Below are 26,823 nucleotides of genomic sequence, written 5' to 3'. Positions count from 1 at the left end.
GTGAGCATGAACGCAGGTAAGTCTATATGGGTGAGATAGTGCATAGCATATGCAATAAAGCAGTGGGATTCCTAGGCACGAATGATATCTGTAATGTTGCAAACATTGCTGCACTGCCATACTGCGGTGTTCAGTTACCATCAGGCTAACCGTATGCTAATGCGTTTATCATTGTCCTAAAACACGTCTAATTATTATAAATAAAATTCAATAAAACAACATGATAAAATTGACAACTTTATATTTTTTATTACACTAACTTATCATTACTTATTGTAAAAATATAATTGTACGAAAAACTAATTATAATGCTGGCCAAATAAAGTAGATTAAATGAAAATTATTTGTTCCGCATCCTGTTTGGTCTTTCCGCGTTTCTGCTCGTAATTCTAGAAATATTTACTAGATATATACTTAAATATGTTCGATTTATAATGGCTATATAATATAATTATTTACAAAATAATATAAAATACAATACAATAAGATTGGATTAATATTGATAATATGTATCTCAAAACACAAATATCGTCATAGTCGTAGAATACTGACGTATCTATATATGTAATCTTTGACAGATCCGTCAGTATTCTACGACTATGACGATATGTGCCACAAAATCATGACAATTTCATGATCCTTAAGCTAAGATAACCCTGTGTTATACGATTAACCAACCAACGAACATCTGGAGAACAACCCAGAACTCCCAAAGTATCTGAGTAATCCGGTTTGTGAGTCCGAAATAATTTCGAAAAGTTTATTTATTATATACCAAACTGTACACATGTGAACTTATCCCTTAAAAGAATTTCTTCCAGTCAACCTCGAGAACACGAAAAGAGAAAGTTCATTACTTATAAAAGGGATTCTAAAATCAAATACACAAAAAATAATTAACATGAACTATAATAAAATAAGTATAAAATCAATATGAGATTTTTACTATCCATGTACTGTAGTGGAAGAGTACCCATACTCTATCTTTGGATTGCAAAAATTTATCGCTAATTGGCAAAAACATACTTGAAAGAAAGAAAGAAATAATTTAATCGAAGAAGTATGCGGCCCACACAGTAACTTCTTTTTAAAAATAAATAATTACTTGGGTGCTTTCTTAAATAAATCATAGATAGTATATATATATATATATATATATATATATATATATATATATATATATATATATATTCTCCTTCTATCCTTCTGTCGTCGTGTCATATATAAATCTGTCTTTTACCCGTATATATGGGCAAATATACAGATTTTTTTATATATTTTATTTTTTACGATATTTAATATTAGGTACAATAAACAGAAGTATAAGAGAGACAATGGGATAAAATTCCCCAAAGTTAGTTTCCCTCACAGTAATATAAATAATAATAAGCTGTATGTGAGCTAAGCTTTAGTTCCCCTTATTTATAAAATTACTATGTAAACTAAATAATAGACTAAATAAACTAGACTTCTTATAAAATTGTAAAATGGCATTCTTAACTTAAAATGTCAACATAGACAACAATTCAAAATACATAGAGTACATACCAGATTTTTAAATTACATACAAAAATTGATTGTACCACATTGAAGCATAATTGTACCAACTTGTAATTCAGATAACCCGATACAAAAGGAACGCGGACAGAATGTTCAAATCCTTACCGCTAATAGAATTTACACACTTGAGATCAACAGAAGTAAACAACTAAATATAAATACACTTAGAATATCACATTTACTTTGGTAATCTGTACATTTGAAAGTGCTGCTAAATATCGCCAATACCTGAAGGTCTACCATGAAATGAAATTCCGGATTTTCGGAATCAATTTCGCATTTTCGTTCATACCGAAATCGGACCAGTAAGTGGAACTCAATATTGTATATACATATCGTAGTAGAGATTGCTTGGTGATAAAGCCGCCTTTTGTACCTCTCATTATAATTTACTGTATTTTTTTTTTTTTTGGTGCAATAAAGTGTAAATAAATAAATATTTTGTTAGTCACAAATCCTACCATAAAAATCCAAAGTAGTTGTAGTTTTAACATCGAATTTGTGTTTCGTTCGGCCCCGAAATTTCGGAGAACATGTCATGGTAGACCCTCTGTTCTAATTAGAAACGGATGCAAGAATGCATCAACTGTCGTTCATCATTATCACAAGTCAATAACGATTTTTCAACACTGAATTATCTAAATGACCGTGAAAATTTCATACGAATTTATAAATAACTATGTGTATAATAAAACATTACCTTAAACACTTCCTGATTGTACCGTCAAGGAAAAATATTTTAATGCTGTTATTTTTAGTACTATAATTCTACATATTCTGTTTATTTTCTTTATAAATAAAAAAGAAACTAGATTAAATTTGATAATTTTTTCAACCTGACTATTTTAATGTTCTATCTCGGGTTATTATGGCCAAAGGACTATAACTGTAGGAAATATCAGTAAATACCACGCCTCGCCACGCACGCCAGTTACAAGATCTATATAATTTTAAGAGTGTCCTATTTTGAAAAAAAAAAAACTAAACTGTATTTCTTTGAAGTATTTGTAGAGAAACACTACAGATTTCAATGTTATTGATCTAAGAATTAATTCTATTTAATAACAAGTTTTAACATACTATTATTTTGGTAATATTGGGCATAAATTTTTAGCAAATCTGTATTATCCTGTTTATGAGCTTTTACATTATAATTTGTTACCGCCATTAAAAAGATAACATCAATATTATCTATAACATGTTTCTGGACGATAACTGGTGAAACTACACCATCTGATATGGTGTTTGCACACTACAATCAATGGACTTTCGATACTGGACTCTTTTACACTAGATTATCAACTGAATCGATAAAGCTGTCATTGATATGCTGTTACCAGCAACTTTATCCGCATAAATTAGAATGAAAATTTACTATTTGTTGGTCTTAGGATATTGTATTGTACTTTAACTTCCATAATCAGATTTTTTTTATCATATTTAGTATTAAGTTACATATTATCGTCATCGTCATCATATCAGCCTTTAACTGTCCACTGCTGAACATAAGTCTCCTCCTTGGGGGTTTTGCCAATAGTTGCACCCTTGTGGATTGGCGACCGCAGTTAGGCTTTAGAGATGTTTTAAGACCAACTACCTATCTCTCGCCCTCCCTTAATCGCCTCTTACGACACTCATGGAAAAGGAAGGGATGGCCTTTTCTATGCCGGGTTATTACCGTCATTATACCAATCGTTAGCTGTCCACTGTTGAATATCCCACATAAAGAGGGATTTGCCAGTTACGTATAATTTCACAAAATCAGTACAACATCTAGCAGCACTCACAGACACAATCCTATTTTTAATTTACACACAAGTCTTTAATCTTCAGTTCATAACGAACTAACTAATTCGATGTTCTCGTTAATGATATTCTGCGTTCTCTCATCATCACCGTCGTCACCCTTATCACTGTCTCTTTCCGTTTCCACTTCATAATCAAGGAGAGTGAATTCTGTACGGATGCTACTACTGTCTTCACTGTCGTTAACATTAAAATATGTGACGGTAGCATAACAAACAGGCGCCCTAACATGGGCTGGGCTGCTTCTAGCCGAGTCGTAAGCGGAATCCGACCTTGCTCCGTCGAAATTGGACTCGTTATAGTTCTCTAAACTTTCGTTCCTTGAGCTGTAACTATTGTAGCTGCTGTAATACGAAGTGTTCTCGTATGAATCGTTGTTCGCAATTCTCAGCGGCGGTAGCGAAGCTCTGCAAGCGCAGAAACGTTGGAGATCGATTTCCGAGCGCGCGTCGACCGTCCCGCTGTACGAAGGTGAGCGCATGAGCGCGGGCGATATGCGATTGCGCGGAGTCTTGCGGTTCTTATTTCTTTTGAATAGTTTAAAGGCCTGAAACAAAATAATATTGTTAATAAAAATTACAAAAACAAAAATCTAAGAAACTGCCAAAGTTTTGTATGGGCTCCTAACCCACCAATCCAGGGGGAAAAGGGATTGTTAGTATTACCCATACCCAACCATGTCGACCTCCTCGCGGTTCCCCCTGGAAACTATCATGGTTAATTCTTGATGAATTCATCATGATGGGCTAACTGGCCTGTTTTCATTCTCATCTATCAACCTTCACTGGTGCTCTGCCAGCGTATCTCGTTAGCGCAGGTGGGGCTACCATACCATTTTCACCCGTCAAAAAAAAACCCACCAATCCGAGAGACTTCATGTAAATAGTACATTTTGCGCTCTATTTTTATTTGCTCCGCAAATAATAAAAACACGTTTGCTCTGGCAAAACCGAACTCTTAAAAAAAACAATGTCAATGTAAATATTCTTACATCTTACATTCAAATCTGTTCAGGTAAAAGTTATGATGAAATTATGTAACTTACATACATACACGCATAAATCCTGGAAACATTATACTCTTTCTTTGGACAGTCGTGTAAAACAGCGTAATCTATGCTTATCGTTATACTACGTAACCATATGACGTTTATACACGCATATATGTTTTTTTTAATAGATGATAATGGAATGGTAACCCCGTCTGCGCTATCAGTATACGTAAGCGGGGCACAAGTAATGGTTGATAGGTGACGATAAATGTAGGTTAATTGGTCGTCATCAGTTATTTAAATGAGAATCAGAAGATCTCAGAGATGAGACCTTGAAAAATGGGGCAAGAAATTGCCATAATAGTTTGTTCTGCTTTCGATTGAGGATTCGCCCTCCAATTTCTAGAGTTTCTAAGCCGCCTCACAAGACCTCGGATGTATTTTTTTATGCAACTTAAAAAGGCAAACAACTTGACGCCCCACCTGATGGAAAGTGGTAACTGTCGCCTAAAGACATAAGCAGTAATATAGACATAACAGAGTATACTGTTTCGCCCATAATCCCCCCACGTGTTGCCATTCCTGAGGACTCAGGTGTAATTCCTATGTACCCAGTAAATTCACTGCCATTTCCCACCCTTCAAACCGAAACAGCCATGCAAATACGACTGTTTCACGGTAGAAACACGAATGGGACAGAGGTGTCCAAGCAAACGACTTTTGTACAAAGTCTCCCTCTGGTATGAGTAATAGCCTATTTTGAGTATTTTGAGCATTTACCTTTTTTATATTATCTGCTAATGCTTACTACATTGAGATATGACAACTTCCGAGTGCTACTATATTGTGTTCGTAATATACATTTACTAGAAGGAGACTTTGTACAAAAGTCGACTGCATGGGTACCTCTGTCCCATTCGTGTTTCAACCGTGAAGCAGTAGTGTTTGCATGGCTGTGTTTCGGTTTGAAGGGTGGGATATGGCGTGAATTTACTGGGTACAGAGGAATAACACCTGAGTCCTCAGGAATGGCAACGCATGGGGGGGTATCATGGGCGAAACAGTATACTCTGTTATGTCCATAGTACTGCTCATGTCTATAGGCGACGGTTACCACTTTCCATTAGGTGGGCCGTCAGCTTGTTTGCCATTCTAAGTTGTATAAAAAAAAATACATCGCAAAACATTTTAATGCGATAATTAAACTATATTTATGGCACATACGATACTATAAATAAACATGTCAAATATATGAAGAAACGTAACCAATGTTTATCTCCTTATAAACGCTACGCAATGCTTAATAAATTCAAAGTGATCCATGAATGAATTAAAGAAAGAAGACTCTTTATTGTTCCCTTCAAAGACTGACACAGATTATAAATATAAACAATATGTACACAAACAAAATTAATACTTAATTACATATACATACATTCTTTTTCTTTTTAAGCTACTTTTGATAGAGGAGCTATTCATTTTCATTTCATATCAAGAACTGTTCTGGGTAGTAATTCTCCAATAGTAAGATTCTGTAAAATTATAAACAGCTGCAGTGACCAGGTCGATATCAATTTTTGATACTCCAATTGTTTTTGTACGAAATATCTATAAATATATAAAATGAGTCGTGCTGCTGGATCTGCTTGTGGATATGGTGGCTTTAGTTGTTAGTTGTTAAGCATTTAATAATAGTTGTAAGCTATATATATATTTCTCCGTACTTATTGTTATACATGTATCAATATATGCTGTGTTTGCCTATAAAAAATATATAAGTGTAACACTGAGTTCTAAGCTCCATAATTGTATATATATATATATATATATATATATATATATATATATATATATATATATATATATATTTCATTTACTATAGATATTTTCTGCGATTACGTCCATCCATTCAATACCGACTTTTGCAATCAATACGGTTAACTTCCATATTTATTATCTGACGTTGAAACAGTTTTTTTTTTTTTTACAGAAAAAAACTTGTGTGTTTGTTGCGAAGCAAAATGTACTCGTAATTTGTTTTATCATTTTTTTTTTTTATTTTACTAGTATAATATGTAATCTATGTCGTCTGATCCCAGCATGAAAGAGGCCCCCTCATCCTTTCTCATAGATGTCTTTAGAGGCGACTAAGAGAACTTAATGGTCGAGAAATGGGCAGCGGCGTCCCTCTTAAAACATCATCAAAGCCTAACTGCGGTTGCCAATTCGCTTGCCAAGAGTGGCAACTACTGGCAGAACCGCTTAAGTTAAGCAGTGGTCAATTAACGGCTGGTATAATAATATCTAAATTCGTCATCATCATCATCGTATGAGCCTTTAATTGCCCACTGTTGAGCTGATCTCATTAATTTAATTAATCTATATTTAATTAACATTGATATGGCCACGCGATTCCGCGTTCTAAACTCAAACACTTTCAATGTCATTTACCCAGACATTAGAGGCACTTCTTGCGGAGACTTTGAACTTTATTTTTTACTTTGACATTCACTTTTTTTTATGGCAATTACTTTATTAATTAAATGTGATCACTAATTAAATAATATGTAGATCATAATTAATTTACAAAATATGTTGCAATAAGCATTTTTTAATCGAACAATAGTAAATTATTTTTTTGTTAAAAATTAAATAAATATTTTTTCTTTTTATATAGCTACAAAATTCAACATAGATATAATAGGTATAAAATGATTTCGCAACGTTAATTTCTTTAAATAACAGATATTGTAAGGATGCATCAGACGAAGGGTCGCATGATTGAGGGACATAAAAAAATAATATTTCAGTCTTTCACTCGAGGTGACAATTAAATGGAGTACCGATGACCTTGATAACTTGATGTTTTTGTGTGGAAATAACGCGCAATTGGTTTCGTTATCGCGAGTCCCAGATCATATCTGTTGTATCTACACTGGCAGTAGGTATTTTTTTTATAACAAAAATAACAATTATGTTATGAATAGATGTAATAGAATGATTAGTTAAGTGTTTTCAATATTTAGTTTATTTGATAAAACATTTAGACATGGATGAAAAAAAATCGTTTTGATTTTAAAAATCAAATGACTAAACCTTAGGTTATTAAAACGCGGAAAATATTATTTTTGCTCGAAACGACAAAATTTTAACAATCAAGGTTAGTTTTTCAACAATGGCTATATATACACAAGTGAAATCTAATTCATAAGATAGATAGATACTCTTTATTGTTACCTCCAAAAGATTACAATAGTAAACTTATTATAAAAATAAATAATTACAAGAAATAATCACAATGAGAAAACAATGGGCGACCTTATCGCTAAGAGCGATCTCTTCCAGGCAACCTTTGGATGGAGAGGAGTAATTATAAACAATTTGGTGGGAGGCACGATGAAAAATTTGGTTAGTTCTAGATATGGGAGATGTAATACATATAATAATATAAATATTATCCCTACTCATTATTATTATTATTATATATATATATATATATATATATATATATATATATATATATATATATATATATATATATATACTGGATGTTTTGCCCATAGAAATTGATTTATTTTTTTATACTTCAGAGGTGGCAATGGCAAAGGCAAACAAGTAAACAGCCCATCTGATGGTAAATGATCACTGCAGCACATTGACGCCTGCAATACAGGGGTGTCACGTGCACATTGCTGATACTGTAGTAACTTTTTAAATTCCTACAGTATTGTAGTCTCTAGGAAAAACTACAGCAGGGAGCTCATTCCACAGTCTAAGTGTTTACGAAAGGAATTCCCATCAAAACCTAACTGCACGCGATCATTTAGGTTCGTGTGTGTGAGGATGAATTCTCTGTCAGTAGCAAGTGGTGTACTAATAATTAAAAATTTTATTTTACACAAAAAAAAACTAATTACAATTGTAGCAAAACCAACTATTTTGATTTAAAAATGAATCTATTTTCATTTAATTTTTATAGGATCAATCTGAAAGTAGGTATATCCTTTCGAACAAAAAAATAATTCTCGAAATCTGTTTATAAATGACCGAGTTGTGAGGTAAAGAACATAAAAAAGTGACCCTCCCTCATGTGTCCGGAGAACTAAATAAAAGAGCTCAAAATTTTTTGTCATACAAATGGACTACGGACGTATCTGTGAAAAATATACAGTTATATGGTAAAATATTAAAAGATTTTTTTTTTTTATTTTCACCATTTATACACATCATATACAAAACAGTTGGTCTGAAATAAAAATTGATATAAATTTTACATTTATTATATAAGTAAATAGATATTATTATATTTATGTATTTATAAGTAATATTATAATGTATATTAATATTTAATTTAACTGTTTATTTGTAGCTAATGTATTGATTAGTATTGACGTTGTTTGTACAGTACTCGTGCATTTCGGCTGCCCGCTACATGCTTTCTCACTGTATTGGGTTGACTGGAAGAGATCTCTTTCAGAGATATGTCCACCCTTGCTCACAGTATTTATAAATGTATTATCTATTTAATTTACAAGTGCAATAAAGGATACATTTAAATTTTATAGCATGACTCGAAGTAGTGAACAATTTGATCACTTTATCAAAGTCGCCCGCCATATCTCATAAAATTATCACTGTGATGGCCAATCAACCTACTTCCATAAAATGAAATCACATCCCATAAAGTGTTAATTAATTGTCATTGAGAATTGTTCGGCCAATTGCTCGAGTCGTATCAGTTACGATAACAATACGAATATGTCACCAGTGCGATGCACACTGAAAGGGACGAACGACAATTCCAAGAGAGACAATACCAGAGGGAGAGTTTGTACAAAAGTCGATTGCTTGGATACCTCTGTCCCATTCGTGTTTCAACCGTGAAGCAGTTGTGTTGACATGGCTGTGTTTCGGTTTTAAGGGTGGGATATGGCGTGAATTTAATGGGTACAGAGGAATAACACCTGAGTCCTCAGGAATGGCAACGCATGGGAGGTATCATGGGCGAAACAGTATACTCTGTTATGTCCATGGTACTGCTCGAGTCTATAGGCGACGGTTACCACTTTCCATCAGATGGGCCCTCAGCTTGTTTGCCATTCTAAATTGCATAAAAAAAAAGATGCGAATTGCAACAAAAAAAAAGGTTTCAATTGTAACAAAACCAGTTATTTCAATTTAAAAACTATACTACTTAGCCAGTTTTGGGAAAATATCTATGAGATGTAAGTATGTATTTTTAGATAAAAAGAAATAATTTTCCAAAATGGTTTATAAATGACAGATTTAAGAGATAATAAACACCAAAATGTCTTCTTTTTAAAGTCGATTGAAAACTCAACCGTCGTAATTGCTGTTATAATTTCTACTTTCTCGTTCTCAATTTTCACTTAAGGATATTCCTTCAAAAGATCAGTCTGTCCGTGTATTTTGTTTTTTTTTTCTTTATGACTGGTTTCTTTTACAGTAACAATTTCTTTTCTTTTACATATATACATTTTAAATTGAAGAACAATATTTTGTATGTAACAGCTTTCAGAAATCCAACATTTATGTACATGTGTATAATCAGAGCAAAGAAGCAAATAATTTTATGATAATAAAAAAAAATTTGTTACGTTTACGTTACTTTAATTCTAGTTACGAACAATCGTTACTACGCCAATAACTGTCAATGCGAATCGGCCTAGTAACATTATAGAGACATCGATAATTTAGGAAGAAGGTTGCGCGATTAGGGGCAATAAAGTCGGTCCTAATAATTGGGAGCCAATGCGATAACGGGGCCGCGGCCTTTGCCCCAATGCCGCATGCATACTCCAATATTATGTACGTACATAATGACTACGGGTGTAATGGCTGCCGCTGAATTAAAATATAATATTTTGCAATTATATTTCGATTTTTTAAATTACTCTTAATTGTAAAAGTTAATTGTAAGAGATCCCTCTATGAAATTAGTCTGTCATTGTATATTAAATATTTTATATGTGTTCAATCCAATATATGTATGTATAATAAATATTTTACAATACAATATTTTTAATAGCTTTTAATCCATGCCATTTTTACAAATGTACCTGTAATTTCAAGTATTTCTGAACGGATACGACATCATAACCTTTAAGAAAAGAGCATATTCCTTTTTAAAAGGCCGGCAGCACACCTGCAATGCCGTTGGTGTTGTGGGTGATCATGGGCGGCGGTAGTCACTTACCATCAGGTGAGTCGCATGCTCGTTTGCCCCCTGTGTTGTAAAAAAAGGGAGTCAGTGGTTACCACGCATGGCAGACGGGTTGGCAACCGCTATTAGGCTTTGGTGATGTTTTAAGGGTGACGCTGCTGACTTTCCGGAATGCGTGCATTGTCCCGGAAACTCTTAATTTCCCTATTTCTTATGCAACTATAGTTGCATATTTATTATGCAACTATTATTCTTGATATACGAGAGGGCACTTCATATATGTAGTACATCATGTGATATCGTGCAGTGTGACACACTCGCGATACAAAACAATTCAATAGGCGGCGATAGCCTCAATTGGCTTACAAAGGAACTGCATAAATCGCTTGCGCTATTATTTATTTATTTATATACTTTTATACATTCACTTATAATTTAGATATAAGGTTATAAAAAAAACGTACACAAGCGGACTCATTCTTTCAAAGGATTTCTTCCAATCAACCTTAAGAATCCAAAAGGGGAGAAAAAATATTATATTATAATCTTTTAATATTATAAATGCAAAAGTTTGAAAAGATGGATGGATGTTTCGCTCTCTCAAATGGACGTCTCACGTTCTCTTTCACACAAAAACTACTGAACGGATTCGAATAAAATTTATTATTATTATTTTTTTAACAAAATTCACATCTGCCCTCTTAAGGTGATGGCAAACTAAGCCCAGGAGATACAGCTAGTTAGTTATACAATTAACACTGTTTCAGCAATACAATAATCATTCGACCCGGGATTCGAACGTACTAAGTCCTCAAAGTTATGTACGAATGAGACATTAAAACTATCGTCATGGGAATATTAGGAGGGGGCCGATAGAACACCTGCCTTCTGCTAACCATCGCACACCATACTCATGCAACGCCAATATGAATATCTACCACACCGTGACCAATAGTTGTTTTTATTCTACCCGTGTATTACCAGGGCCAGTGAATAATGGTAATCAATTAAGTTGATTTTTTTTTTATTCTACCAGCTCGATCTGATGAAGTAAATACCTTATCTCTCTCCAAGCGGAGAAGTTGTAGCAATTATAGTGCTAAAAGCACTTCAGCTGCTGCTAACGACATGCTTGCTTACTGTATTGGGTTGGCTGGAAGAGATCTCTGTCAGAGATAAGTCCACCCTTGCTCGCAACATTTATAAATGCATATACAATGTAATTTACAAGTGCAATAAAGAAAATATATATATATATATATATATATATATATATATATATATATATATATATATATATATATATATATATATATATATATATATATATATATATATATATATATATATATATATACCTATCAGGTTGACCTCCGCGCGGTTCCCCCTGGAAACCATTGTGACCAAATTCGTCGCGATGGGCTAACTGACCTGCCTTTTCATCCTCACTAATCATCCCTCATTGGTGCCCCGCCAGTGTATACCAATAGCGCAGGCGGGGTTACCATTCCATTATCACCTATTAAAAAAAAAAAACAAATACACAAACAAACTCACTCTCACATTTATGAAAGTAAAGACATTGTATTATGTCAGTTTAATATATTTACGAAGTTATGAATGTCACATATTGAAAGCAACACGCGCGTGAAATAAGCAGCGTCTCGTCCCAGCAACAAACCGTACCGTCAGTACTTTGTACTCCATATTTAAATATTCTGAACATTAGCATCGTTTTCAAAGGAATAAATAAAGTCTTACAAAGTATTTGCTACGCTTGGCAGGCGGGCTGGCAACCGCAGATAGGCTTTTGCTAATGTTTTGAGAAAGACGCTGCTGCCCATCCCTCGACCGTTAAGTATCCATCTATGCGTATACCATAATAGTGAAAATCCGAACTCATCCACTCTCTCTCTATTCTTATCTAACTTGACTTTCATTTGACTTTCCTCTTAACAGGGCCACTAATTCAAGCATTCTTTTCCAGCCAACTCTATTCCAGGCCATATCTTTGACTTCTCTATACGACCTATCTCCTAATGTTGGGGGGAAAGGTATTGTTAGTAATGGGGTCTAATTGACGCATTGCCAGCACCCTGTCAGGTCGACCTCCACGTGGTTTCCCCTGGAAACCATCGTGGTTAATTCTAGTGGAATTCGTAACAATTGGCTAACTGACCTGCTTTCATCATCACTTGTTGTCCATCCCTTACTAGTGCCCCGCCAACGTATACCGTTAGCGCAGGCGGGGTTACCATACCATTATCATCCATTAAAAAATGTCTTCAATTATTAAATCTCATCCTAAGAAGGTCGACTATTTTTTACACCTTAGATTTTTTTAATAAATATACCAAAAAATATATATATAAATACTTTTTATACGTTTACACAAATTGGGTCAACGATTGACGGTTGCTAAGACAAACAGTATAGAAACAAAATCGACTGCGCAGTTACAATATTCGAGTGTTTTCTATCGTAAGGAAACCGTGTTAGTTTACATGAGTAAATGGGGAACTATTAAATACATGGAACGTAGACAATTATTCATATCTATGTAGGCAGATATAAAATCTAATCCAATATGGATTGAGATCTGGGTTGAGTTTCCTACGTCCAAACAACGTAGTGGGTATACAATACCGGAAAATACCGAGTTCTACCTTATTAAATATATCACAGCACTATTCATCATCATATCAGCCTTTGATCATCCATTGCTGAACATAAGCTTCCCCCGGGGTTTTTTTTTTGATGGGTGAAAATGGTATGGTAACCCCGCCTGCGCTAACGGTATACGCTTGTGGAGCACCAGTGAAGGGTGATAGATGAGAATGAAAACAGGCCAGTTAGCCCATCATGATGAATTCATCAGGAATTAACCATGATAGTTTCCAGGGAGAACCGCGAGGAGGTCGACCTGGTTGGGTATATTGCTAGCAATGGGATTCTCAGTCTCCATTACTAACAATCCCTTTCCCCCTCCTCTTGGGGGGTTATGCCAGTAGTTTCCACTTAGCTGGCCAGTAAGTACAATATAAGTATATTATTATTACTTCAGCCGTTTTTTTTAAAGGATGATAATGGAATGGTAACCCCGCCTGCGCTATCGGTATACACCGGCGGGGAACCAGTGAAGGATGATAGGTGAGAATGAAGTAGGTTAGTTTGCCCATCGTGACGAATTCAACAGGAATTGTTCACGATGGTTTCCAGGGGGAACCACGTGGAGGTCGACCTAATAGGGCATATTGCTAGCAATGGGACTGTCAAACTCCATTGCTAACAATTCCTTTCCCCCCTACTTCGACCGTTAACTGACCACTGCTTTCTCCATAAGAGGGACTTTTGCCAGTAGTTGCCACGCTTGGCAGTCGAATTGGCAACCGCAGTCAGGCTTAAGAGATGTTTAGGAGGGATGCTGCTGGAGAGGGACGGGCCTCGCCCTCCCTTAGTCGGCTTTTACGACATCCACGCTAAAGGAAGGGGTGGCCTATTCTATGCCGGAAACACATGGCCAATAGCGTAATTAAGTTTATTTAATTGATTGTTTTTTTTTTTCGTTTGTGTACATATTTATAATCTGTATTGTTCTTTGAAGACAGCATTTTTCAACAGATTTCATTCATTCATTCGCAGCTCTGACATGATAGTAAAGAAGAGAGACTGTTCATCAAACCTCTTTGTGTTTCGGCTCAAACAGTCAACACGAAATTGGTTATACTTGCTATCTTGGACTGAAAAAGACATAGGTATAGTTTATACTCGTGAATCAATTAATCCAGATCACATGAACAAAGATCAAGCATAGACTAATTTTAAATAAAAACATGAATATCTTTATCTAATAACAACGATTTAAATTATTTTAATTAATATTCTACTAAAATTAAGCACATTAAATGTTAATTAAAGCGGGCATAATGTAATTTAATATATAATCACAACAGCATTCACGGGATCGCATGGGCGAAACGAGGCAAAGGACATAAAATGTACTCGGCTGCACGTAATCTGTGACTCGCAAAGCTTTCATTATACGTTCAAGATATAATATTAACGATAGAAAATATATACAGATATGTTTTTTTTTTTTTTATACAACTTAGAATGGCAAACAAGCTGACAGCCCACCTGATGGAAAGTGGTAACCGTCGCCTGTAGACATGAGCAGTACCATGGACATAACAGAGTATACTGTTTCGCCCATGATACCCCCATGCGTTGCCATTCCTGAGGACTCGAGTGTTATTCATCTGTACCCAGTAAATTCACGCCATATCCCACCCTTCAAACTGAAACACAGCCATGCAAACACAACTGCTTTACGGTTGAAACACGAATGAGACAGAAGTACCCAAGCAATCGACTTTTGTACAAAGTCTCCCTCTGGTTGAGAATCACGGAAATTTCTGTCCTATCTAAAGCTTTACTAAAGTAGCTCTCTTTGCGTGTACTGAGAGAAACAGCACAGTTCATTTTGACAGATATTTTATGGGCTAATTTTATTGATTTTTTTTTTATGTAGAGTCGTACAAAAATGATGGTATAAATGCGTGTAATTGTATATTTGTAAATTTTAGTTTTTTTTTTAAATAATGAATCCATGGCTTCGTACATGCCATGGTAACTAAATAGGTTACATTTGATTTATTTTTATGCAATTTAGAATCGCAAACGAGCTGATTGCCCACTAATATATAAAAAAGAGTCATAATATGAAAAATTACGTTACTTCTTTTATGTATTTTTCTTTTGTTAATTTTTTATTTTGTATATATACTCATTTATATCTTTTTTTTTCGTCTGTATCTACATCTGTTGTTATTTATTTGTTTGTAAGTAATGCAAGTAAATTATATATCTATCTATTCAGTGTGAGAGATTAAAAAGTTTATATCAATTTTCTACGGATATTTCTTTATACTCGCTTAAAGAGATGCTTTTTAAAGATTTCGATTTTACACTATAGGTAATATTAATTAGCACAGTTCCATTTATTAAATTATTAATAATTTAAGTGATTTAAATATATTATTTTAATACAATTTATCGCTTTTATATAACATACATTTTCTGCGATGTTTATTTTTGCAAATTTTAAGGTTGTCAAATATCTCCCTTCCGCCTTTTTGTCTTTTGAATTTCGCGCCTATGTACAAATTCATGAGAAGCAAGAAGTTCTTAACAGTGTTTATATTTATTAAACTGTAATGCACATTGAAACTATGTATTATACTCGTATGGCGGACTTAACACCGGACGGTGTACTCTACCAGTTAACCATTGGGCGAACCGAAAAATAAATAAGCGGTGCATTATTGAATAGAGGAAATATAAAAAATAATACTTAAAATATAAACATATAATTAAACTAATATATTAAATATATACCTAAAAATTAACTATAACAAACAATTAACTTTTTTAGAAGAACAAAAGAAACAATCTACGACTCAGAGTTACCAGCAAAATTAAGTTTAAAGGGAAAGTGACATTTGAAACTATGTATTATCCACTATACAAACCTATTGCGGATCATAAGGGCACACAATTTGTGCGTAAAAAGCCGTTGTAGATACAAATATAGAAATATTGCCATCACTCGTCGGCTCCCAGTACAACGGATTTTTACGCGACCTGAATGCTTTCAACGGTATTAAAATAAATTGAGTTATGTTTACACTTCCATTGGCAATCTATAAAATGTTAATAGAAATAAAAATCCTTAGAGAATCAATTTTTTCCGTACTTCTTTTTTTTTATACTACTTAGAATGGCAAACAAGCTGACGGCCCACCTGATGGAGTGGTAATAGTCGCTCATAGACATGAGCAATACCATGTGCGCGTGTGCGCGTGTGGGTGCGCGTGCGCGTGCGTGTGTGTGCGTGTGCGTACGAGTGCGTGCGTGCGCGTGCGTGCGTGTGCGTGTGTGTGTGTGCGTGTGTGTGTGCGTGTGTGTGTGTGTGTGTGTGTGTGTGTGTGTGTGTGCGTGTGTGTGTGTGTGTGTGTGTGTGTGTGTGTGTGTGTGTGTGTGTGTGTGTGTGTGTGTGTGTGTGTGAGAGAGAGAGAGAGAGAGATTATTGTTAAATTTAAAAAGTTATTCTTTCATAACAGTAAATTGAAATTGAAGCTTAAATTAACAATAAAAAAATTTCACCTAACCAACATAAATATCATATTAATTAGTACACACCTTATTTTGTCGTGAAGGGTAAAAAATTAATAGCGTATTGCCACATAATACCCTACTATTCACCTATGACATTGTCCACCGAGAGATCACCTACTAGTTGATTGATAGTAGTAACAGATACGAAGATCATATCACGATGAAGGCAAATGTAAGTACGTTCTTGGAAGAATACCTAAGCATACCGTTGATTGACACTTCATTACCTGTGACATTGTTCACAAAGGAAAGATAGATTACTAACATAGATTAGAAATAGTAGTTAGTAGTTATATTACCACAGATAAATTACTTCTAATATCTTTGTTCTAATATTATTTATTATATAAGATTGCAATTAGACAACGTCTGTCTGTACATTGGAGATGTGTTTACGAAAAATGTGTTTAAGAATAATTGATATGATTAATTTTAATAAAAAAACAATACTTCTTAACATATCAATAATTTTTATTTGTTTGTATGTGTGTCTATCTCTCTATTAGTCTGTATGTATATATGTATATTTGTTCTGGTATCACGCAAAAAGTACTACACTAAATTGGCTCCCTTTAAAGTTATACCTACTCCTGAAAGTCTAACTTAAAATTTGGTGTATATACATATATGTATTTAATATGTATTGATATTGTATCTTTCAAATTTATATATATATATATATTGATTTTATATTTATTTTAATTTCTGTTTTGCACTACTGCTGCCCATTTACTACTTCCTATGCCTCTTTTAGAGATAAGTTCGCCTTTGCTAACATTGTTATTAACTTATTGTTGTTACTGTATATTATAGTGCAATAAAGAATATATATAAAAAAAAAACCTTTTCTATATGGCGTAAGTGTCGATATAAAATATATATATTTAGAATGGCAAACTCTGGTAGGTCAGCTACTTCCAAAAACTACACATTCGAAGTTGCGGGAAAGTGGTAGTAGGTAAGAAATTCATACGTCATCACGAACTGACTGTTTGTTGGAAAATATTTCAGTGCCTATGAAAACATTATTAGGTCTGACGTCAGTAGAAATTCCAAATATGAGGTAAGTTTTTCAGACATATTGAAAGCATTGTAATTTTTCTTTTTCTTTTCTTGGACCTCTTGACATATGAGATAAACCCTTTTTAACAGAAACCGGGAATGTTTAAGTACCACGAAATGAGTAAAGATAAAATATTGAGGAACTCAAAGGGAAACGCCTCTTTTTATTATGAAATCATTTAAAAAGTTATAAAATTTAACAGATCTATATATGTATTTATTATTTTTTATGTTCATTCAAATTCTCGATCATTGCTATGTCGATATATATATGCACACAATGCGCCTAAATTCACACTTTTAGCTTATTTTCATTACAAAAATCATCTTAAAAAAAAAAAAGAAAATTATTTAAAAATGTAACGACAATTACCTAATAATTAATAAAAATATTTTTTATGTAATTTAGAATGGCAAACAAGCTGACGGCCCACCTGATGGAAAGTGGTAACCGTCGCCTATAGACATGAGCAGTACCATGGACATAACAGAGTATACTGTTTCGCCCATGATGCCCCCCATGCGTTGCCATTCCTAAGGACTCAGATGTTCTTCCTCTATACCCTGTAAATTCATTCCCATATCCCACCCTTCAAACCGAAACACAGCCATGCAAACACAACTGCTTCACGGTTGAAACACGAATGGGACAGAGGTGCACAAGCAAACGATTTTGTACAAAGTCTCCATCTCCTATCTGGTAGTATATCAAATATCTACATGGACCTAAAGGTAGTGCATTTAAATGTCATTTTGCAATAACGTGACTCAGTATATTATACATTCCGATCGCTAGCCACATTGTCTTCCAATAAACATAATGTATTCGATAATAATTCAATATATTATGGACTTTTTAAAGTAATTAATTACGCCCACAGTATGACACTTCCTGCGGCCAGTTGTTGCTATCAGACGTTATAAATCAATGCACTCAACAGTGCATCAAAACAAACGTTTATTACAATGTGTTCTCACTATATGACAGACATACACAGCTGCTGGTTTAGTTGATAACAAAATTAAAAATAAATTACATATAAGTAGTTATGTTTTTTTTTTTTTGGTGGATGAAAATGGAATAATAACCCCGCCTGCGCTAACAGTATTCGCTGGCGGTGCACCAGTGAAGGGTGATAGATGGGAATGAAAACAGGCCAGTTAGCCCATCATGATGAATTCAACAGGAATTAACCATGATAGTTTCCAGGGGGAACCGCGAGGAGGTCGACCTGGTTGGGTATATTGCTAGCAATGGGATTCTCCGTTACTAACAATCCCATTCCCCCAAAAACCCCATATTTTTTTTTAATAGATGAAAATGGTATGGTAACCCCGCCCGCGCCATCGGTATATACCGACGAGACACCAGTGACAAATGATAGGTGAGAATGAATGCAGGTCAGTTGGCCCACCATGATGAATTCGACAAGAATTAAACATGATGGTTTCCAGGGGGAACAGCGAGGATGTCGACCTGGTTGGGTATATTGCTAGCAATAGGATGCTCAGTCTCCATTACTAACAATTCCCATTTCCCCCCAAAACCCCCTATTGGAGAAGGCTGTGTTCAGCAGTAGACATTTAAAGGCTGGTATGATGATAATTACAAAGTTTTACACTAATGAAATTAGTAGAACAAGATTACAATTTGAAACAGTTAAAAATAGAAATACGATTTTACACAGTTGTTAATGTTTTTAAATATGCGTTGATGTAACTGTTCTTACTTTAATATTAGATCTAATATATAAAATTCTCGTGTCGCGGTGTTTGTTACCAAACTTCTCCGAAACCGCTTTACCGATTTTCATGAAATTTTGTGTGCATATTGGCTAACTCTGAGAATCGGCCAACATCTATTTTTCATACCCCTCAATGATAAGGGTGACCCTCCCCAAAAATTTTTTTTTTTATTTTTTGACATATTTTTCCATTTTTATTTTATTATGATTTAGCATTGGAAAATACATACAACCTCAAATTTTCACCGTTTTACGATCAAACACTGTTTTTTAATCGCGATTTTTATATGCTGCAATAGGGTTGCAAGGTGGCAATCGAATATAATAATTGTAGTACGATAAATTTTCATGTATAGTTCTAGAAATAATGTATATGGTAAAACAATGTTTGCCGAGTCAGCTAGTTTACTTATAATGTTTAAAGAATATTAGTGTTGTTAAGCCATATATGTCAATTATCTACAAGTCTGTATGTAGGCGTTTTTTTTTTCTATATAATCATTTCATCACTACATCATTTCATCTCTCTATATACTTACTTTGTACGCGTATGATTCAATTTTATCAATTAACTACAATACATAGATTTCTCCTTTTGTATATATTTCGATACACATTGTCTATTTTTATATACCATAAAAAAAATTGTAACTATATTTTTTTGTAATGACTGTTTGTACCGAAATAAAATAAAATAAAAAATAAATTATACGTATAGGAGTTCTCCCTAACCTAATAATTTTCATCGTGCCTCCGATCAAACTGTTTATAATTACTCCTCTCCATCCAAATGTTGCCTGAAAGAAGTCGCTTTTAGCGATAAGGCCGCCCATTGTTTTCTCACTGTGATTATTTCTTGTAATTGTTTGTATTAATAATAAGTTTACTATTGTAATCTTTCGGAGGAAACAATAAAGAGTATCTATCTATCTATGTAATAATTTACTTAACATTACTAATTGGTGCTACTAGGTTTCACTACATAAATATGTCAAACGTAATAACTGTCCTTCCGTCTGTTTTATCAGTATTTATCTAAAACGTTTGCATAGATAACTATGTCATAATGAACGCTTCACCACACAGACTTATCAGTGTAAATCATTCGGTGAATATGTCATTCTGTGGGGTGTCCACAAACAATAAATTAGAACAAAAATCAAATATAAGATAGAAGCATTGATGCTTCTAATTGATGAATCAAATACATCAGCCAATATGAAAACTAGTCAACTATGTCTAGTTTAAGTATTTCTTGGTCGCAAACCCAAATAGTGCAATAAAATATATATATATATATATATATATATATATATATATATATATATATATATATATGTATATATATATATATGTATATAATTTAAAGATACAATACTAATACATATATATGTTACAAACATACCTAAACCTAAATTGTATAAGTACAGTAAAGCGATCTTAGTGGTGAGTGAGACAACCTTATAGCTATTGTATAATTAACAGAATAAAACATTAAGGAAAATAATTATAAGTATTAAGTATATATAAGTACCTATAATAGTCAAATAAAAAAAATATATTAATAATAATAATAAAGTGATTAACTATATACGAGTATAATATATAATGTGGAAACCGCTAAAGTAATAGGATACTTTTTTTTTTGATCGGTGAAAATGGTATGGTAACCCCGCCTGCGCTAACGGGATACGCTGGCGGAGCACCAGTGAAGGGTGATAGATGAGAATGAAAACAGGCCAGTTAGCCCATTATGATGAATTCATCAGGAATTAACCATGATAGTTTCCAGGGGGGACCGCGAGGAGGTCGACCTGGTTGGGTATGTTGCTAGCAATGAGATTCTCAGTCTCCATTACTAACAATCCCTTTCCCCCAGTAATAGGATACTATTGCGTCTAATCCTGGGGGAAAACACTCGCATAACACACAAAGCTGTGGCTTCTATTTATATGACTCGAAGTCTACTAGTCTAATTTCGTAGGCAATGAAAGTAGTACAAATTTTCTCCCGTAAATTCTGTCCGTAGATTTTAAATAGTATAAGAATGTAAACTTAGATTATATAGGTAGAGCATCGAGCCTTGAAAATGGGTCAACTTTTTGTCAGCTAATTGTCAAATTAACTGACTCTTTTTTTTATCAGTATTCTATATTTTTTTTTATACAACTTAGAATGGCAAACAAGCTGACGGTCCACCTAATGGAAAGTGGTAACCGTCGCCTATAAACATGTGCAGTATCAGTCCATAACAGAGTATACTGTTTCGCTCATGATACCCCCTGTGCGTTGCCATTCCTGAGGACTCAGGTGTTATTCCTCTGTACCCTGTAAATTCACTGCCATATCCCACCCTTCAAACCGAAACATAGCTATGCAAACACAACTGCTTCACGGTTGAAACACGAATGGGACAGAGGTACCCAAGCAATTGACTTTTGTACAAAATCTCCCTCTGGTAATTCTATATACTTACGCATAAAATTTACATATACATAGTTAATAAATAAAATGAGTGTTTACGCATTAAAAAGATGGGAGAATTATAAGACAAAATTAATATAGAAGTTATAAAGGAATCACTCATAACTATTTATCATGCAGAATTGTATGAAAAAGTTAACCCGTTTTTCTCGACACATTTGTATGGAAACTATCTACATAATCTAAGATTTTGACTTACTTAATATCACGCGATCGTTTTCGTGAGCAGTCGCATTTCGCATTCCGCATCATATTTGGGTGACCTTGCAATAACATGAAGTTCGTAAGTTTATATTTTGTAGTTATAGTCCACCCGGCCCACCTAGACTACAGCTTACTTCACACTGGACTAATATTTGACTCACTACACACATTTTTTTTTTAATGTACCATGAGTAAAAATCCATTTTAACACGTTCGAGTAACAAACATTGTAACGTGTAAATATTTTTACAAACTTTCACATTTGTAACACTAGTATTCGTTGTAGGACGCTTTCGCGTCCAATAATAATAAGATGTATCTACAGACATCGGACAGTTAGAGTTTTATTATGTACATAACATACATTTAAATTGAATGTATGAAAAATAGGTGGCCGGGTTTTCAGCAGCAAAATGGTTCATGAACGAATAACAAACGTAAACACTGCCGTCCCACCTACAGATGCTTTATAGGTTTGGTTTGTGCCTGTTATTCTCTCGTCGGCGTTTTGTAGTATTATTTATTTTGTGGCGGCGCCCCCAATTTTCAACCAACTTCTAAAAAGAAGTTTTTAATATTAATAAATGGTAATATCCGATATCTATATATAGAGTTTTTCTGAACATTATTGACCACCCATTACGATATCGTCCATACCATTCGGATATCTATATTCATCACTAGCTGTTGCCAGCGACTTCGTCCGCGTTTCTGTCGTTTTTCGTAAAATAAGTAACCTATGTCCTTTTTTTTATACAACTTCGAATGGCAAACAAGCTGACGGCCCACCTGATGGAAAGTGGTAACCGTCGCCTATAGACATGAGCAGTACTATGGACATAACAGAGCATACTGTTTCGCCCATGATACCCCCATGCGTTGCCATTCTTGAGTACTCGGTGTTATTCCTCCGTACCCAGTAAATTCACGCCATATCCCACCCTTCAAACCGAAACACAGCCATGCAAACACAACTGCTTCACGGTTGAAACACGAATGGGACAGAGGTACCCAAGCAATCGACTTTTGTACAAAGTCTCCCTCTGGTGAGGGAGACTTTGGAAACTAATATTTAAATAAAAGCGCTTCAGAATCAATCCCAATGTGGAAAAAATAATGATACCTCTCCATCTTTTCCTATTTTAAACTCTTTTTGTATATCAAATTTATCTTCTGCATTTATAATATTTCTGATTAACTATTAGTTATTTGTATAAATTTGAAAACAACTCGACGGAAACGAATTGATATCAAAAAAAAAAAAAATGAAATCGCCCCGAATAGACGTGAAAGTACAAGATAATATAAATTGACGCCGTCGAATCGATGTGGTGTTGATTCGATCCTAATTTGATCGCGTTCAAATCACCCCACGGATTGGATTATTTTCTTGCGTAATAATTTAAATTACGGATTTACGGTTTTTGCACTTCAAGCTTTGGGTTTTGAAACCACTGGTCTCATCAAATTTGAATAACCGAACTTTGACTGCAGCCCTAGGGTCCTAAGTTTGAATCCCAACCTAAGCCTCTAACGCTCAGGATATGAATGAGTTCCTGTCGAAGTTTTCCACTACAGCATGGGGTTCTTCAAAGAAGCGATAAAGAGGTTTTTTCAGGGTCGGTAACGCGCGCGTATTGCCTCTGGTATTGCAAGCGTTCATAGGCTTCTGTGATCACTTACCATCAGGTGGATCGTATGCTTGTTTGCTACCCTAGTGATCATTTGATCACTTGCTTTATACTTCGAAGGACTCTAAAGCAGTCGTTCGGGGGGGAAGGGATTGTTAATAATATGGATCTAACAGCCCTACTACTTGTAATATAGGGTGTATCAGGTCGACCTCTACGGGGTTCTCGCTGGAAACCATCTTGGTTAAATTTTTATAAATTCATCATTACGGGCCAATTGACCTGTTTCCAATTGACAGAAGTACACAAGCAATCGACTTTTGTACAAAGTCTCCCTCTGGTGAACCACCTTTTCTAAAGTCGGTTAAAGTATGACCACTCCCACAAATGTCCTGTGTAGGTCCAATTGAAATTAACTATTAGAATTTATTAAAAAAAAACTGTAACACATGTTAATAAGGAACGCATGTCACTTTGATCGGCCGGAGCATCGAACCGAAACGGCTCTTATCTGAACATAATCACATAACGACGAGTTATCAATAAAACATAATATATAATTATAATAATTCATTCGTTCCAGATTTAACCTTTCCAATGTTGGTGCATCTAGAATTTTCTGGATTGCTACTCAAGATTTTATTACCAATAATGGTATTTACATATAAAACATAATATCTATCTAGTGAAATATATTCGACGTCTATTCAGTAATCTATCAACGTTCTGTAAACGTCTTTACATGTAATTTATTTAAAAAAAAATTATAATAAACAAATAATAATATTAAAATAATAGTAATAATACTTAATCACGAATTTTCTCTTTTGAAGGCAAAACAATAAACTGAGTTGTGGCCATTTTGTGTTACTATGGCACAAGCATGAAAGAAAATTTTTTTATTTTATTTTTTTATATATTTTGCTTTTTTTTTGTATAATGCATTCTTTTTTATTTTTTTACTGTATATGTCTGTTGTAAGTAATGTAAATAAATTAATATATCTATCTATCTAATTATCATAAATACATAGGAGACTTTGTACAAAAGTCGAGTGCTTGGGTACCTCTGTCCCATTCGTGTTTCTACCGTGAAGTAGTTGTGTTTGCATGGCTGTGTTTCGGTTTGAAGGGTGGGATATGGCGTGCATTTACTGAGTACAGAGGAATAACACCTGAGTCCTCAAGAATGGCAACGCATGGGCGGTATCATGGGCGAAACAGTATACTCTGTTATGTCCATGGTACTGCTCATGTCTATAGGCGACGGTTACCACTTTCCATCAGGTGGGCCGTCAGCTTGCATGCCATTCTAAGTTGTATAAAAAAAAATAACAAAAATATATAAACAAAAAGAATCATAAAAATTAAAATTAAGATATAGTAGCAAAGAAAAATAGTATGAGAGAACACGGGGGTAAACCGATCGAATCGATTGCTAAAGTAGTCATCAACATCGGTACAGATTTGGGGTAAATGTCGCGATATTAAATGTGTTAATTGTTATATTACTAACTGATCAATTGATTTTTTTAAGGATGACAATGGAATAATAACCCCGCCTACGCTATCGGTATATACTGACGGGGCACCAGTGATGATAGATGAGAATGAAGCAGTTCAGTTAGCCCAACGTGACGAATTCAACAAGTATAAAAAAGCGTGTACAATTTTTAATAGGTGATAATGGAATAGTAAGCCTGCGCTAGCGGCGCACCAGTGAGGGAGGATAGGTGAGAATTAAAAGGCAGGTCAAGTAGCCCATCTGGAATTCAGCACGATGGTTTCCAGGGAAGAGCACGTGGAGGACGACCTGACTGGGTATATTGTTAGCAAAGGGGCTGTCACACCCCATTAATAACAATTCCTTTCTCCTCCTCCCCAACAAATGAATATTTGGTATATGTATATTACTAGCTATATCCGGCGGCTTGGCCCGCGTGGTTCAGTACATAAAGTATCCCATATGCTATGTTTTTTTATTGGATGAAAATGGAATGTTAACCCCGCCTGCGCTAACGGGATACGTTAGCGGGGCACCAGTGAAGGGTAATAGATGAGAATGAAAACAGGCCAGTTAGCCCATCATGATGAATTCATCAGGAATTAACCACGATAGTTTCCAGAGGGAACCGCGAGGAGGTCGGCCTGGTTGGGTATATTGCTAGCAATGGGATTCTCAGTCTCCATTACTAACAATGCCTTTCCCCCCACCCCATATGCTATGTTAGGATATCTCTCTACACGTGTAGAAAGTTTCATACAAATCCGTTTAGTAGTTTTTGTTTGATAAAGTATCTAATAAACATCTATTCATACATCATTATAAACTTTCCCATTTATAATATAAATTCCTATTAATTGTGTATAATATTTTTTTTTTTTTTATAAATATCAATCGTATGCACCTACTTTGGTATTGCATTATTTACAATTCCAAAATTACTAACTACCCTACTAATTTGCTTCGTACTTATAGAAAAGAAATCTTAGATGAATTACGAAAATTTACAATCTAATTAATATTTAAAAATATTAAAAAAAAAGTACTTTAAACATATTGAACAAACAAAGTTTTTAAATTGTATTCGTGTACTAAAAATTTTGATATTTAAAAAACACATATAAACGTATACTAGTCGAAATGAATGCGAAAATAAACTCACGTTTAGCCACCGCCTCCTGGTCTCCGTCAAAAAATCAGTTAAAACCATCTTCACTGTCACTAGACACGAACTAACGTACGTAAGTTGTACGCTGTTGCGGTACGCACGGACGGACCGGCTGTCACAGTGGGAATGCGTGCTGAGGGAGCCGGCACGTTTGTTTTAAGTTTCGCACCGCCACCCTCCGCCTCCACAGACCCACTCCCCCGCACACGCACCCCTACTATCCACTTCATCCCTCGAGTCCTCGGGGACCACTGTCCATGGGAACATTGGGTACAGTAATTAAATTAGAATGCGATAAAGAAACGTAC

The 26,823-nt window shown here is 34.5% G+C and overlaps 1 protein-coding gene across 1 annotated transcript; it reads right to left on the bottom strand.

Annotated features, from left to right (window-relative positions):
* Window positions 1–224: 224 nt before the first annotated feature.
* On the bottom strand, window positions 225–26,700 carry LOC113518419 (uncharacterized). Its single transcript, XM_026903329.3, has 2 exons — window positions 26,510–26,700; window positions 225–3,913 (listed from the first exon to the last, which is right to left on the bottom strand). Exons 1-2 carry the CDS (start codon window positions 26,555–26,557, stop codon window positions 3,395–3,397), a joined length of 567 nt encoding a protein of 188 aa, XP_026759130.1. The 5' UTR covers window positions 26,558–26,700; the 3' UTR covers window positions 225–3,394.
* Window positions 26,701–26,823: the final 123 nt, after the last annotated feature.

This window comes from Galleria mellonella, unplaced genomic scaffold, assembly GCF_026898425.1.
Source record: "Galleria mellonella isolate WM207_F2 unplaced genomic scaffold, CSIRO_AGI_GalMel_v1 utg171, whole genome shotgun sequence".
Taxonomy (NCBI): Eukaryota; Metazoa; Arthropoda; class Insecta; order Lepidoptera; family Pyralidae; genus Galleria; species Galleria mellonella.
The sequence above is the reverse complement of the archived record's forward strand: the minus strand, read 5'-3'. Positions and strand labels throughout refer to the sequence as shown.